The sequence below is a fragment of the Lytechinus pictus genome, chromosome 18, assembly GCF_037042905.1.
Source record: "Lytechinus pictus isolate F3 Inbred chromosome 18, Lp3.0, whole genome shotgun sequence".
In the NCBI taxonomy this organism is placed as follows: domain Eukaryota; kingdom Metazoa; phylum Echinodermata; class Echinoidea; order Temnopleuroida; family Toxopneustidae; genus Lytechinus; species Lytechinus pictus.
Window position 1 is genome coordinate 3235529 of NC_087262.1, and position 16468 is coordinate 3251996.

The window sequence follows — 16468 nt, forward strand, 5'->3', positions numbered from 1 at the left end:
AAGACATGATAAAAAATGCTACATTCATGATGTTTCCCTTTTTTTGGGAGGGGAGGGGGGCTGGATTACATGTAGATGATGACCAAGTGGATGTTCATGGGCATAATAAGCTAATATACAAAGTACCATCATTTTTTCAGAAGAGACCAAGTAGCCACTTTTCCTGTTATTGTCTCGCCTGAACAAAGTTCACCAGAGACCGACAAGTAGTAGTGACTTTTAATGTTACAGTAGTTCATACGTTAGTCTAACTGTTGGTCTGTTACAAAAATGATTAAGTTTTTGTTCAACTTGCTCTCATAATATTTCTGCATCAGTTGTGTTTACACTTGGTACATATCATTCTTAGGGCAATACATGTAACACATGTGTGCCCATTATGATGATGGGGTCAAAGGCCATCCAGGGGTCAAAAGGTCATACATGTAATTTGATTCAACATGCTCTCCTTTATTTCTGCATCAATTATGTGTTCACTTGGTACATACATTTACATGTATGATCCAGGCTTTGGTAATACCACATGTGTCATGTGTAGATCAGGATGATGGGGTCAAAGGTCATATACGGGTCAAAAGGTCAAATTTTTGTTCAACTTGCTCTCATTTCTCTATTTCTGCATCAATTGTGTTTTTATACTTGTATGGTCCTTGGGTAATAATACCACATGTGTGTCCATGAGAATGATTGGGTCAAAGGTGATCTACATGTAGGGGTCAAAAGGTCAGATATCTAAGTTACTTTATTGCAATGGTAAGTGTTCTTGTGTAATTTTTCATTTTATACTATTTGCTCTAAGGTTAATGCCACTGTGTTACATGTACATGTACCTCTGACACATATTGTGGGACACACATTGTGGGACACACACACTTGACTTGTTGCATATGTACATGTACATGTAATTTACATTCCCATGTTGAAGTAACAAATCCCTTTTAAAAATTTCCATGTTGCGTTTTAACCAAGAGTAACAATGGAAAACCCAAGTTACACTTAATACATGTACATGTACATGAATATTGATATACATGTATATTTCACATCCATGGTACATTTTTTTACATAAGACTAAGAGAAAGAAACCCCCTATGAGTTCAAGGGGGGGAGGGGGCTCATCAGTATATCTATCTAATTAGGTGTCAGATCTGAAAATTTTGCTTGTTTTTGACGGCCGAGATGCGTACATGTAGTTCCTATGGTGACTGCTTGTAAATCCTATCAGCTTAAACATCAGACAAGTCCTTTGTGAAACGTGATGTAGCTCTGACAGTAGTGTACATGTAAGCAACATTTTGATGAAATGGATCCCTCACATTGAAACTGTATGACTAATATCCTGTTGCACTGTGATATCTTGATTCCATGCACACATGTTCTTTAACATTTCTAGTTTGTTTTTTCTTGGGGGAACAAGGATGTAGTTAAATGATAAACTGCAGTATACTGTACAACGTTTTCGGTGTGCCTTTCAAAATATTCAAACAATTATGAAAGTAAAAAAATATGCTGACATAACACTTACCATATGTATGGCTTAGTCTTCATTACCCCTTCTTACATTTCATCATTTTTTTAGAGTAACCTACATGTAAAAGGTATCACTTACACTGCAGAAACTCTGGTGTTGATTTACCACCAGCCCAGAATCTATATATTTCCACACAAGAGATGTGTTAAATAACACCAGTTTGGTTTTGGTCTAACACCAGATAGGTGTTTATACAGCACCAATTAGTATTAAAACATAATCGGTTTGATTCCAAACTGGTGTTGTTTCAATTCTTCTCTGGTGTGGACATACGGGTACATGTATACATTCCAGGCTGGTTATGAATTAACGCTGGAGTTTTTGCAGTGTAAATTTTATTTGTATGTACTGTTGAATAGGAAATTTAAGAATGCTCCTATTTCTGGAAATTTCTTAGTAATTTGCTCCTATTTCTTGGCTCTCAAGGTTGGCAAGTACATGCACATGTATGTGTACATGTATGAAATGCTATCATCAGATATTAAAGTTTCTCTTTTTCTTCTGATCAAAACAGGTTAGGCATCCGGAACGAATAACTATCTTGAGAGGGAACCACGAAAGCCGGCAAATCACACAAGTATACGGCTTCTACGATGAATGCCTACGAAAGTATGGTAATGCTAATGTTTGGAAGTACTTCACAGATCTGTTTGATTATTTACCACTAACAGCACTGGTAGATGGACAGGTAAGATCAATGGGAAGTTAGAATTATTTTTGATAGCATGGGTTCTATTCCCCCAAGTTAACCTTGGGTCAAAGTCTTGACAGAACAAAGAATTCTAGTTCACACTTGTATCAAATGCTAGGAATCATCACTCTCATTCAATATCCATAACAAATTATTTAATACTGAAAATTTTCTCAATTTTTATCAAGATTTTGGTCAATCATATAAGTTGGAAACTGTATAATGTTTAACATGTATGGGCCACCTCATTTCAGTTCTGTACTATAGAAATATGTTTTCATGCAGTGCATGCATGACAAATAGAGGTTAAATTTGCATAAGTCAACCTTTCATTTTATAATTCAAATTACCACCCAATATGAAGCAATTTTTGAAGTCTTTGAATCAAGAGTAAAAATGATAAAATGTGTTCTTCCTCTTCCTGACTGCTGTATAGCATTTGTTTACTTGATTGCGTAGTAGTTCATTCATAATACAAAAAGTTGATTTGTGTCACCATGTGACTTGCGCAATAGCCATTATTGTACATGTACCTTGATATTGGAGTCATTCTCTAAATTTAGACTCTTTATTATGATTAATTGGATATTGGGTCTAAAGTCCAATAACCCTGTTAAGTATGATGATCTGACTCCAAGTCTGAGTAATATCAGGATTTCCAATTGTTCTGAGTAATATGTATACTTTGTAGTTTGTATTAATATTTGAACTTATAACTTAGATTACTCAGGATTATAATTCAGTTGAAATGATTGTTTCTGTCATCTCATCTTTTGTCTTAATATAGATACAATAAACAAGCATGAACATGATTAGTTTATAAATTTCTATGAATGAAGTGATAGGAAACTTAGACCATTACTTGGTATTGCATTATTGAACCTTAAAGGACAAGTCCATCCCTACAAAAAGTTGATTTGAACAAATAGAGAAAAATCCAAGAAGCATGATACTGAAAATTTCATCAAAATCGGATGTAAAATAGGAAAGTTGTGACATTTTAAAGTTTTGCTTAATTTCACAAAACAGTTATATGCACATCTTGGTCGGTATGCAAATGAGGGGACTTATGACGTCACTCACTATTTCTTCTATTATATGAAATAAGTTTTCTTCCTCCATGAACATGGGGAATTACAATTGTTCTAACATCGTATGGTTCAGTAAAACTGGTCCTTTTTATTGTCAAATCTGTAAAAATGGAAATATTGTATAATGCGAACAATAAAAAACAAAAGAAATTGTGAGTGAGGGACATCATCGACTCTCTCATTTGCGTGTTGCCGAGTTGTGCATATAACCGTTTTGTGAAAAATAAGTGAAACTTCGAAATGTCATAACTTTCTTATGTTACATCCGATTTTGATAAAATTTTCAAGGTTATTCTTGTTTGATTTTTCTCTATTGATTCAAATCAAAATTTCTCTGGGGTGGACTTTTGACCTTTAACAACCAAGTGAGGGAGAAGAAAAATATGGCATTTCAAAGAAAAACATAATATTGCTGACTGATGCAATCAGGTTATTGTCAAAGTAGATGGCAATCTGATAATGCATCTGTTCATTGCAAAATAAATAAGATGAATGAATAATGATAGCAATTCATTTGTTTAAGATTTCCCTTCTTTCTATGAAAGTAATAATGATTTTATTTTATTATGCTTTGCAGATCTTTTGTCTACACGGTGGACTATCACCTTCAATTGACACACTAGATCATATCCGTGCTCTTGATCGTCTTCAAGAAGTACCACATGAAGTAAGCATTCTATTGTCAAAATGTCTACAGTATATTGGTTTATCTAATGTATCTTGAATATATATGAACATTCAAGTGAAAATGTTGGGCGTTGACGTATTTATCGTAAGAACATATTTGTGTGATCAGAAAAGCTATCAAGTTAATTTTCATTCTTACAATGTTTTCTTTTGTCATATGATAAGTATATATATATATATAGCTTGGCTGCTAGATAAAAAGTCACAAGGCCTTGTCTTCATAATATTCAACGAGCAAATTAATGGTGTAATATATCTCTGCTTGTTCTTTTGCATTTTACTGTACAGGAAATCATCGTTTAATTTAAATTTTATCCTCCAAGAATGAAAAGAAATGGATATACGTCTGATTTAATGCATTAGATATTAATTGCAGCAAAATAATTTATTAAAGGGGGAAACATATCAACTCACATACTGTATGAAAATGTGAAATATTTATGATTTCAATATTTACAAAAGAAAAGAAGAAAGTGGGGATATGACATCAGCCCACCTATGGAATATTCATGACTGATTTGGTGTCAGATTTTGATGAAATAAAGCATTTTGCTTGATAAATTTTACTATATTTATTTAAATATAGTTCTTTTCAGTCTGGATTACCCCTTTATTAAAGCACAAAATGTAGATTGATCAACAGGGCTTATATTAATCCAGTGATGCCCTTCTGACTGGCATTGATGCTTCTTTTATTTGCCTCAGAGACTTTTTTCTTTTTTTCTTTTGCCCAAATGTTGCTGTAATATAGTGGCCGTAAAGGATGAAAATCAAGGCCTTATTATTATTTAATCGGCATTTCAAAATACATGAATTATAGTACAATACAAGTTACAGAACAATAGGACATACGTGACATAGTACAAAGGACCTGGAATAGAGATGAAGGGGCTGCCTGGGTTTGGAAAAGGTTAACTAAATTACCATGACCCACAGGTCTTCTTTCCCACACCCCTTTACCTCCATCCAGGTCAGTATAAGAATATAAAAAGAAACATATGAATTAAAAGTATACAACTGAAACTGGCAACAGTTAATTTGGGGAAACAAATGTAACATGGATCCATCAGCAATTATCATTTCAGTTGATTCGTTGCAATATAAATAATAAAAGAAAAGAAAAAAAAAATAATAATGCAGTAATTTGACTTGATTGTATACATATCCAAACTGTTTGGAATCTTAATTGACTACTTTTTTTTGTCTATGATTGGATAAGAAATTGAGCTATTGAGCCTTGATTTATGAATAATTCGATTGTTGTTTCTCCATTTGTCAGGGACCTATGTGTGATCTGCTTTGGTCTGATCCTGATGATAGAGGTGGCTGGGGTATCTCACCACGCGGTGCTGGATACACCTTTGGTCAAGACATCTCGGAGACATTCAATCACACTAACGGACTCACGCTCATCTCCAGGGCTCACCAGCTTGTCATGGAAGTAAGCATTTCATTCATCACCGACAACTGTTATAAGCTACTGAAATCCTTGCATCTGATTGGCTAAGAGCAAATTAGTCAGTGAAAATCACTGACGAGTTGCTTCGTGGAACACTCCCAGAAAAAATGATGAGGAGGATAAAGATTAGATTCGGTGATATACTGATGATTTTCAAATATTTCAATTTTCATTGTTTCATTAATTCTATCAACTTTCAGTAAAAAAACCCTTTAAAAACCTTTATATTGCCCTTCTACCTGCCATATTGGGATGCTAAAACTTCTTTTGATTAATTATGGTTTTTCCATCTCTCTTGATAAATTAAAGAAATATAATATGTCAGGAATTTTAAAGCGAAAATAGCCTTTAAGTATCATTTAGTTTTTGTCAAAGAGAGAGGGAGAGAGAGATGTTAAAATATAATAAAAAGGTACATGTATGTGATTTTCGTTAAAGTAGACTTTGGATTTTAGTCCCTTATCAGTGCATTACTATGTTATTATTACCATTCTCCATTCTAAAACGACGAGGCAGAAGGTCACATTTTTTACAGTCTTTGGTATAACTCTAGCAGGGATCGAACCTATGACCTTCAGCTCATGAGGCGGGTGCTCTACCACTGTGCCAACATTCCTGGTAAAACAATTCATTCTTTTGTTTTGTAAATTGTTTATATCAACAGGGTTATAATTGGTGCCATGATAGGAATGTTGTGACCATCTTCAGTGCCCCTAACTACTGCTACCGATGCGGCAATCAAGCAGCTATCATGGAATTGGACGATGGTTTGAAGTATTCCTTGTGAGTATCAATTCGTTCATTATTTTTTTGTTATCATCATCATCATTATCATCATCACCATCATTATCATCATCATCACCATCATCATCATTATCATCATCATCTTCATCATCTTCATCACCATCATTATCATCATCATCATCACCATCATCATCTTCATCATCATCATTATCATCATCATCATTATCATCATCATCACCATCATTATCATTATCATCACCATCATCATCATTATCATCATCATCTTCATCATTATCATCATCATCATTATCATCACCATCATCATCATTGTCATCATCATCTTCATCATCTTCATTATCATCATCATCATCATCACCATCATCTTCATCATTATCATCATCACCATCATTTGTTTAGTTGGCCTTAAAAGCATTGTACAGTGTAAATACCAAAATACAATTTGAATAATTAGATATAAATAGGTAAAAATTATAGAAAAGAAGAAGAAAGTAAGTCGATTTCCATGGGCCAGTGCTCGCAAAAAAGTAAAATTCAATGGTGTTGCCATGATTCATTCATTTCCTGTACACACTACTGTCAAACCTGCTTTAGCCACAACAATTAACAGGGTTCCCACAGTCATGGAAAAAAAAAAAATCTGTGGTCATGAAAAGTCAGGGAATTTGGAAAATTTGTGAAAAGTCATGGAATTGCATTAACCTCTTGGCTGTGGCAGCTTTCCAGTTTGTGGTGTCTCGCAACTCTCATACTCTGTGATCATACTCTGCTATTATAATTGGTGTTAGTGATTTCCACTTTTCCCAGTTTTGTCGGATCGCAAATTCTACATAACTCCTGGCATGTCACAGGAAGTCATGGAAAGCAGCAATTTATTCATAGAAAAGTCATGGAATTCTGTTTTCAAATTTCTGTGGGAACCCTGAATTAATGATTCCCACAAAGAGTTTTCCCTATTGAGTGTAAAAGGAACTTGTCCACAAAGACAATTTGCTCATCAAGACCACTTTTCTTGTCTCTTTTGTGTTGTTGAAATTTACATGCATCTGTGTGCTAATGTGACTTTTGGAAGAATTGAGCAATTATCATTTTAGAGATTCTATTACTTTACAGCTGGAAATCCATCATTGTCATTATTTTTCATACAGGAAATTTGCACAATGTCCTCTGTAAACTAATGGAACTTGCCAAATTATCAATAAAACAGTGAATTCAAGAGTTTATAATACATCATATCTAGTACACATTATGAACAGACATCTATTTTAGATTTTGATGTGGCTGGCCGTCCATAGTTGGGGTTAATCTGATCAATCGCGACTCTTTGTAAGACTTGGCCCAGATCTTAGGTGCATTATTCAAATTCATAACAAGAATTGATTTTTATTTTGGATATTTTCAGTAGTGGCCATAACTCTCCACCACCTAAAGATTAAAGGGGAATCCAACCCAAATAAAAACTTGTTTTTATAAGAAAAAGATAAATCAGACAAGTTGATAGTAGAAAGTTTGAACAATATTGGATAAACAACAAGAAAGTTGTGAATTTTTTAAAGTTGTAAATATTGGTAATCACTATACCCATGGAGACTTCAAATTGGCCGCATATGGGATGTCATAGTGATGTAAGGCAAGGACTACTCTTCCATGTACTCCAATACATATTATGGCTAAAATGTCATTTTCCCCAAAAGTTTTATTTCAAATTATATTTTTCTTTCATGAGGACATAAAACAATATACTACCTGGGTTATATTTAGATTACTGCCCCAGGGGAATGGGTACTTAGGAGAAAACCGAAAATCCCTGATAATAAAGTACATGGCCTATGGGAAAGTTGTCCTGCCCCTTGTCATAATTGACTTACCCAGTTGCCAATTTGAAATCTACATACTTTTAGTGATCTCAATTTTAAAGCAGCTATAACTTTCTTATTGCTAGTCCGATTTCTTTGATACTTTCACCATTCTGTTTAATTTATTTTTCTCCTTCCCAACACAACATTCTATGGCCAAGGCTGGATTCCCCTTTAAGTATTGATGAGATTTAGGTGTCATGCTCAATGTTTTCTTTCCATTTCTCATTCTTCAGCTTGCAATTTGACCCTGCTCCTAGAAGAGGCGAGCCACACGTCACACGGCGCACACCGGACTACTTCCTCTAGACTTCAAAATTCCCTGTCATCATCTTATCCCAAATACTGGATCCATCTTGCTGGGTAGGGTAGTGGAAATGATACCTTAACCGCAGGATCACCACTGTATCCAGTTGAAAATGATCCTCCAGTTGGAGTTTCAACTTTTCTCATGATTTCTTCTTCTATAGATTGTAATTTTTCTGCATGTGTGGAGGGGGGGGGGGGTATTTGTTCAAAAAGTTTTAATTCTGTAGAAGGATATGTTGCAGAATGTGAACTTCTTGGATTCATTATCAAATTAGTATTAATTGTGAATGTACCTTGTGTTTTGTTTGTTACATCAGGGTATGCTTACTACTCGAAGTAATGCTGTTTGGCTGGTAAATTAGCCATTTCAGTATACTTAGAATGGAGTGCAGGACTTCATCAATCATCTATGTAATTGTAATTAAGTAGCCCTATAACGGCATAATCTGACTTCCTACTTGAATTACTTATTTTGTGTATTGCATTGTCAGAATACAGAAGAAGTCATGAGAAAATCATAAAACCTGATTGGCACTTACAATCTCAAGTTTTGATCCATTTCTGTAGGAAACCTTACGACTCGTTTCAAAAGGGGGCACTGCCTGATGGTAAAAATTGTCTCCCTGTTGTGCTACTGTGAATGATTGTAGGTCTACTTCTATCCTAATTTACGAATCTGAATCTGAATCTTCAACTTCAGATTAGAAATATTGGCATGTAATATAAATGGTCGGATATTGAATTCTTTTGACAGATGACGGCTCCGCTCTCACACCGGCTGATGAAGTGATTGTTAGTCTACTTGTTAGACCAACCAAATTACATGCATACTTATGTAGTGGAAATGCAAGTATTAAGGGGTATACTGCTTCAGTTGGTGGGGGGTTCACAAAGATTCACCTGGACAAGAAATAACACTCGACAATGGCACACCAGTTAAGACCATTTCTTAAAACTTGATCATCGGTCTCTCTGAATAATTTGCATATCATCACGGTTACGCATCCAAACCAATTAGTTCCCATCAACGATTAACCTTTGGATAAATAATGCTAATTTTTAGGTACGCGTGACCATCAATTTTATGTTATGCGTATTTGTTGAGAATTACAGATGAAAGCGAATGGTGGCCTTCCATAGTTTAGTGCAATAGCAGTCAAAACCAGTCTTTGTGAAAGCCCCCCTCTCCCCGTACCCAGACCGATGCAGAAACAGTTTTCATTGGGCCCGTCTTCGGTGGGATTCCATGCTCGGCTCACTTCCACGTACGCAATGGGAGAATTTAAAAATGACATAAATTAATGAATTCAAGACAGAGCCATGAGGAATTCATGATTGTTAAACGATGTTTATGTATTGTAGATATTGGTCTCAGACGAGAATGGGGATGCATTATAGTCATGTACATGTCATCTCTTCAGAGCTAAAAGGGCATAACACCTGCTCATGCATGCTCTACTGGCTTTCACCACATGCAATCTCCATTCATACTTCTCATTCATGGTGGTTAGAGTTTGAGCTGGGCTGCTTTTGACTAGTTTGAACGTTTTTTGCTTTCAAGTAAATAGATGTGTATAAAAGGGTAGTTCCAACTAACATGTTGCCATTATAGGCTTTTTCCAAGAAATCAGTCTTGTTTTAAGAATCGTCATGGCTGGATGTAACTGGAAGCCTCAGATATGGCCTATTTGCAGACATCTGTTAATTATTACTCAAAAAACAATTTGTTTAGACAGATCATTCCTGTGTGTTTTTTCCTCTCCTTTTTTTTTTAGACTTTTTTCATCAGAATTAGCTGATACATCTATAGAGAAACATGATTTGATGATGGATTTTGCAAAAAAAAATAAAATGTAATATAACATGTTCTCATATCTATTATAATATCTTTATTTAAAAGAATGGATCATAATCAATTACTTTATTTGAAAATGATAATAGGTTGGTCTATCTGAATGTGATATTCACATCATTTTGATTAGGTCGATAATCTGATATGAACATGTCTGCAATTTTTCTAATACCAATCCCCGTTTTTCTTTTTTTTTATGAATGGAAATTTTGACAGAATGCCCAGGCTATGTTATGTGGATCATTACATTATCTGGAATCCCTCCACATTAGTACACCTAATCACATGAATTCATGAGCTATGTGTACATCACTCCACATTAGTACACCTAATCACATGATTTAATGAGCTATGTGTACTCAAGATTGTGTGTTAACTGTAGCAGTCTAAACTAAGCATAGATAAGTACAATAAAAGTGAAACGAAATCAGACTGCGTTGGTTATTATCGATGTGAATCATCTCTTGATGAGAAAGTAAACAAACTGGTTATTCACTACTAACTATTAAAATGGATATATTGTTATCGCGTATATTAGAAGCAGCCTGTTGCTGAGGAGATGTAATTTAGTGGCTGCGTTTTTATCTAGCTATTGAGAAAAACAAGCAAAAGATGTGTTGCGTCAGAAGATACTGAATTGTCTGGCTTCGTTTTAAATTATTGAATTTGTCATAAAATGAAATTGTTTTCTATGTTGTGTATATTGAGAGTTAATTTGATATTTGCTTTTGGAAGAGAGCAAAAGGGGGGAATTGAATTTAATATTTAATGTCTTGATATAAGTCTGTCTTATTGTATTGCTAGACAGAGATGAGCTATAATCTTAAAAACAAATTGGAATATGTTTCACAAAGGTAATGTTGCAAGATAGGTTTTAGGTCCCAAAATCTGTTGTAAGATGCAATTGTAATTCACTGCTGGACTGTTCCTTGCAACGTAGACTAAAATCAACCTTTTTGGCATGTAATTTTGAACATTATCCGAAACAAATTTCTCACAACATGCTCCAAGATTGACTGGTATTGCTAATAACTATAACAAGCTATGGTTCCATTGTTTGCTTTCACCATACTCTGAATCATCAAAAGCACTGATGTAATTTTTTTTATCAACATTTGAATTCTACAGATTTGTGCCTGGGAGTGTTGCAAGAAAATATTTGCAATTAATTGCAAATTCCAGTAGCAAGTTACAGATCAATTTTAAAGGGATAGTCCGGGCTGAAGATATTTATATCATAATAAATGGAGATTCACAGAGCAAAATGCTGAAAATTTCATCTAAATCAGATAACAAATAACAAAGTTATTGAAATTTAAAGTTTAGCCATATTTTTTTTAAACGGTTATATGCACATCATCATGAATATTCATTAGTTGGGTTGATGATATCACATCCCCACTTTCCTTTTTCTTATGTAATTACATGGAATCATAATTGTTTCATTTTTTCATACATGTGTAAAAAATGATGCATCTCCATTATAATGAAATGTTGCAGCAATAAATAATCAGTTGCCAATCCTTATTTCATATGATAAAATACAAAAGAACAAGTGGGGATATGACATCAGTTTGCTCATTGAATATTCATGAAGACGTGCCTAGAACTGTTTCACCGGAATAATGCAAATCCTTAGAATTCAATAACTTTGTTATTTGTTATCCGATATTGATCAAATTTTCAGCATTTTGCTCTGCGAATTTTACGCTATTTATTGAGATATGAATATCTTCAGCCTGGAGTATCCCTTTAACTAAAACAAATTAATTTATAATTGTTGATCATACAAGAAGGAGACCTGCGATCAATAGTAAATTGGCAATTAATTGCAAGACTTATGATTGATTTTGGGATCTAAAATTGACTTGTCTTTGATTGCAAGTTTCTTGTTACACCACCTATGTTGACTCCATTCATGAAAGACTAGTGGTGGAAGCAGCTAGTGACATGATATGGCTTGCTATATACTTTATGACCAATTTTGGCAATCCATTCTGCAAATCTTTGTGAAACTCCGTTATGACTTTCCTGGAGATTATATTGTATATGTTTGGGTTTACAGTGTACTACTTCTTGACCTAAAAACACTGCGACACATTTGATAAAAATCTATTCTAGTTTCCTTAACCCCAACTGTTTTTAAACAAGTTTATTGATACTAAGATTGTGTTAATGTAATTATACCATCAGCGACTTTTTGTATGTGAAATTCCTTATCTATCCATGACAGTTGTAACTGTATAAAAGAGAGAATTAATTCCATGTAGATATTAGTAGCCTGTAACCCATCGTGTCAGTGCAAAAATGCCCTTAACATGACACTCTTGCGCATCACATGCACGCAAAAACGCCCCTAGCAGCATGTGTAAGTGCGTTGCATAAGGGCATTTCTGTACTGATGCGGTGCACGAATATGTTTTGCTAAGGGCGTTCTTGCGCCGACACAGTGAACTGTTAGCCTATTTTTAAATGATGTAAGGTAGTTATCTTTTTGAAGGCTTAGCTTTGTAGGCCCATTTAGATGTGACATGAAATCCTTGTTCTTCTACAGCAGACTATACCATGCCATATCTGAATGATCCTTGCAACATGGCAATTATTTCCTGTGTCTGAAAGGAGACCTTCTGTGTTAGGGTTTATCAGGTATGCCTGGTTGGTCTACACTGCTGTACACATAACTTTTTACCATCCTGATTACCAAAGTCAATAATATTCAATGTTTGAAGTAAGATTTATATATATTAAGTGTATAGCACCAATGTTGACTTTTCCTCATCTTTAGTTTCTTTAAAAATAGATGGTATTCAGTTCTAGTTCCTCCTTTTTAATTATTTTTTATTTGAATTGAGTCGAAAAATTTTGATTTAAAAAGTCTGTTGGAACTTTTGTTTAAACTGAAAAGCGAATAATCCAGCTAATTTTCAATGTCATCGAATTCTCTATGTTGTAGTTGATGTATTGAGCACCATCTTGTGAAGAGGTCCGTTCACATCAGCATCGCCAAACGTTTTAAAGCATTGTTCATTCAGGAGATTATTGTGTAGATGTTGGTTTAGAACGGTGAAGATTTATTTTTGTAATGTGAACAGTGACATTGCATTATACCCATACATCTATATTCAGTGTAATTTCTTACCATTTTATAAACGTAATTTGTACCACTCCCTTTCTGTGTAATATTCCCTGTGACCTGAATTTACACATGGAAGTTAAAAAAACTCAAAGCTTTCATTTTGTATTCTTTTGAGATAATGCTACATGTTGAAATCTGGCTATTTCTTCTGTGGCACAAAAAAAAATGACTAAGGTACCTTACCAAAAGCCTTTGTCGTGTCTTTTATTGAAAATTCTTCACAGCATCTTTACAATTTGTTTTGACGTTTGAAGGTGAAAAGTCTCTTGTTGGATTCTTGAAGGATAGACACAGCTCTGACTTATGATGAGGTACCTTAATTGCATAAATCACTTCTTTGCACCAAGAGAAATGAAATACATGTACTTCATTAAGAAAAAAAAATGATAATCACTTGATATCTCCCTTATATTTAAAAGGCCCATATCCTGCAAATCTAGTTTAAAAAATGGTTCAAGGTACCTTTTTAAAGGTGAGAGCCTACTTTGGAGTCTCTTGTACCTATCTCCCTTGCCATCTTGGCCATGCTTCTACCTTCAGCTGCTTCAATCAAATTGAAAGTCCTTGAGTATCTGTGAGTAATAGAGAGAGGCACTCTTGGGGTCTGTTTCACCAAACTATCATTTGTCAAACCTTGTTGACAATCCATGGAAACTGGTGTTAATTCTAGAACACACATCTCTATGGGTTGTTCATATGGTTCCAGGAGTGTTTTGTGAAGGTTTTTAGTAGCTTATAACAAATAATCACTGAAAATAACTTTTCTTTATGAAATGCTTCTGGGTTGTATTGTTTTGTGAAACTGGTCTCAGACAAACATCCTTGGTTGACCAGGGGCCTGGTTTCATAAAGAGATACAGCTATAGTAACGTTGTCATTATGACAACTACCATGGTAACAAGGCTCAAACTGCAATCACAATCAAGGTTTCCATTGGTAGTTACAATATTGGCAAAGTTAGTATAGTTGTAAGCCTTTCTTCAATGGGCCCCCAAAGCCCTGTTCTAGAAAAGATGAAATTATGGCAACTCAACTATTCAGTGGTGATTACATGAAATCCTTGATTTTATTTGGCAGTTGATAATTGTTGCCATGGTAGTTACCATAGGATTGTAAAGTTATTGTTTTGTGCCCCTGAACTAATATAACGTCCATCAAACTGGTTTTGATCTTGCAGAATATGGGCCTATATATTTAATCTAGAATTAAGATAATGGTCCTCGTGTAATGCTGACTGTACAGCCCCATTCATGCGTTATTAGTGTTCATATTATACTACAACATATCATTTTTTTTTATTTGATAAAGATAAATTGCAGGGAAATGTAGCCCTCTTTGTAATCTTTGTTCCATGTCTAATGAAAAAAAAGCTTTATATCTGGTTTAAACTGAGAAGAAAATTGTTAAATGTGTTTCAAAATAATTAAAAAAAAGCAATGCTATGAGTGTGACACTATTTGAAGATATGGTGTATTGTTTTTCATTTGAGTGTTGCATATATTATTTACAAACTTATAAAATTACAAGATTATAATCATTAGTAAAAGTATATGTAGTAGTAGTAGTAGTAGGAGGAGTAGTAGTTGTAGTAGTGGTAGTAGTAGTAGTAGTAGTAGTATAGTAGTAGTAGTAGTAGTAGTAGTAGTAGTAGTAGTATTAGTAGTAATAGTAGTAATAGTAGTAGTAGTAGTATTAGTAGCAAGTAGTAGTAGTAGTAGTAGTATTAGCAGTAGTGGTGGTGGTGGTGGTGGTAGTAGTAGTAGTAGTAGGAGGAGTAATAGTAGTAGTAGTGGTAGTAGTAGTATTAGGGTGCGTAACTTATCCGCCACTTTTTTACCCTAGAATCATGATCTGAATCATGATTCAAATCATGATTCTGCAGAATCACGATTGCGTTTAGTCGAACTTGAATATAATCATGATTAGAATCACAAACATGAAACACGAAAAAAGGGGCGTTTGGAAAGACGTTTCTGCAGAATCACGTACGAAAATGTTCGAATAAACGATATCGTGATTACAATCATGATTCTATGACGTCATTGTGTCGGGCTACTCTTGCCAAGCTCAAGACGCGCTGTATGCTCAGTGCATTTATACATAATATGATATGCATGCTTTCTGTGTTGGGCATCGCATCGTCCACTTCTTTTAATCTTTTTTTTTTGGTCATGTCTTCAAGTGAACTAGTAATGAACTAACTGAACAGACAATGATATCAATTGTTGTTGAGTTAACAAGTGTCAATATGAAATTTACATCCGAACACAATTTTCGATAAACCGACAAGAAGAATAATAGGTAAACAAATTGTGGTATAATAGACTGAATTCGGAAGGTACAGGATTGATTTTTCGGGAGCCAAAACACGTGCGAAAAAAGTTGACCTAACTTCCTCTGTCAAACTGCGCACTGTGATGCGCACTGGATCGGTCCGAATCCGAGGAAAAACGGCTTTAAAATGAAGGTCGTCTGTACGCCGATTCTGTGGTATTGTGATTCATGTTTGTGTTTTGAATCATGATTCAAATCATGATTCTGGCTTGAGGTCGCATAAACGCAGCCTTAGTAGCAAGTAGTAGTAGTAGTAGTATTAGCAGTAGTGGAAGTAGTGGTGGTGGTGGTGGTAATCTTTATCTTGGTAGTAATGGTGGTGGTGGTGGTAGTGGTATATTAATTTGGTGGTGGTTTTGATGGTCCCAGTGATGGTGGTGGTGGTTGTGGTAATAGAAATTGTGATGGAGATTGTGGTGGTAGTACTCGTAATGGTGGTAGTAGTAATTGGTGGTGGTGGTGGTATAGTGTGTTGGTGGTAGAAATAATGGTGTTGGTTATGATGGTCGTTGTGGTAATAGAAATTGAGCATGCTTAAAATCTTTGGCAACATACTGTCCACTGTGTTGGGTAATGTATTAACCCAATTTGGGCAGATTTTAACCAATAGTTGTGTGAACAGTATGTTGCCCAATGTTGGTTAAAAGTTGAGCATTTTTGCCCATCTATTTTAAGAGTGATGGTTTTGTGTTGTTAGTAAAAAAGTAGTGATGGTGGTGGTAGTAGGGGGTAGTAGTTAAGTAACTCACAAGTTTACAAT

The 16468-nt window shown here is 34.7% G+C and overlaps 1 protein-coding gene across 1 annotated transcript; it reads left to right on the forward strand.

Annotated features, from left to right (window-relative positions):
* Positions 1–667: 667 nt before the first annotated feature.
* On the forward strand, positions 668–14836 carry LOC129281972 (serine/threonine-protein phosphatase 2A catalytic subunit beta isoform). Its single transcript, XM_064113411.1, has 6 exons — positions 668–709; positions 2046–2219; positions 3891–3980; positions 5280–5441; positions 6124–6242; positions 8314–14836. Exons 1-6 carry the CDS (start codon positions 668–670, stop codon positions 8384–8386), a joined length of 660 nt encoding a protein of 219 aa, XP_063969481.1. The 3' UTR covers positions 8387–14836.
* Positions 14837–16468: the final 1632 nt, after the last annotated feature.

Excerpts from the sequence above, each read along its gene's own strand:
- LOC129281972 (XM_064113411.1), top strand. The coding sequence starts at position 668 with ATGTGTGTCCATGAGAATGATTGGGTCAAAGGTGATCTACAT. Across the intron at positions 2,220-3,890 it reads CAGCACTGGTAGATGGACAG|ATCTTTTGTCTACACGGTGG; the intron begins GTAAGATCAATG and ends TATGCTTTGCAG. Across the intron at positions 5,442-6,123 it reads CTCACCAGCTTGTCATGGAA|GGTTATAATTGGTGCCATGA; the intron begins GTAAGCATTTCA and ends TTATATCAACAG.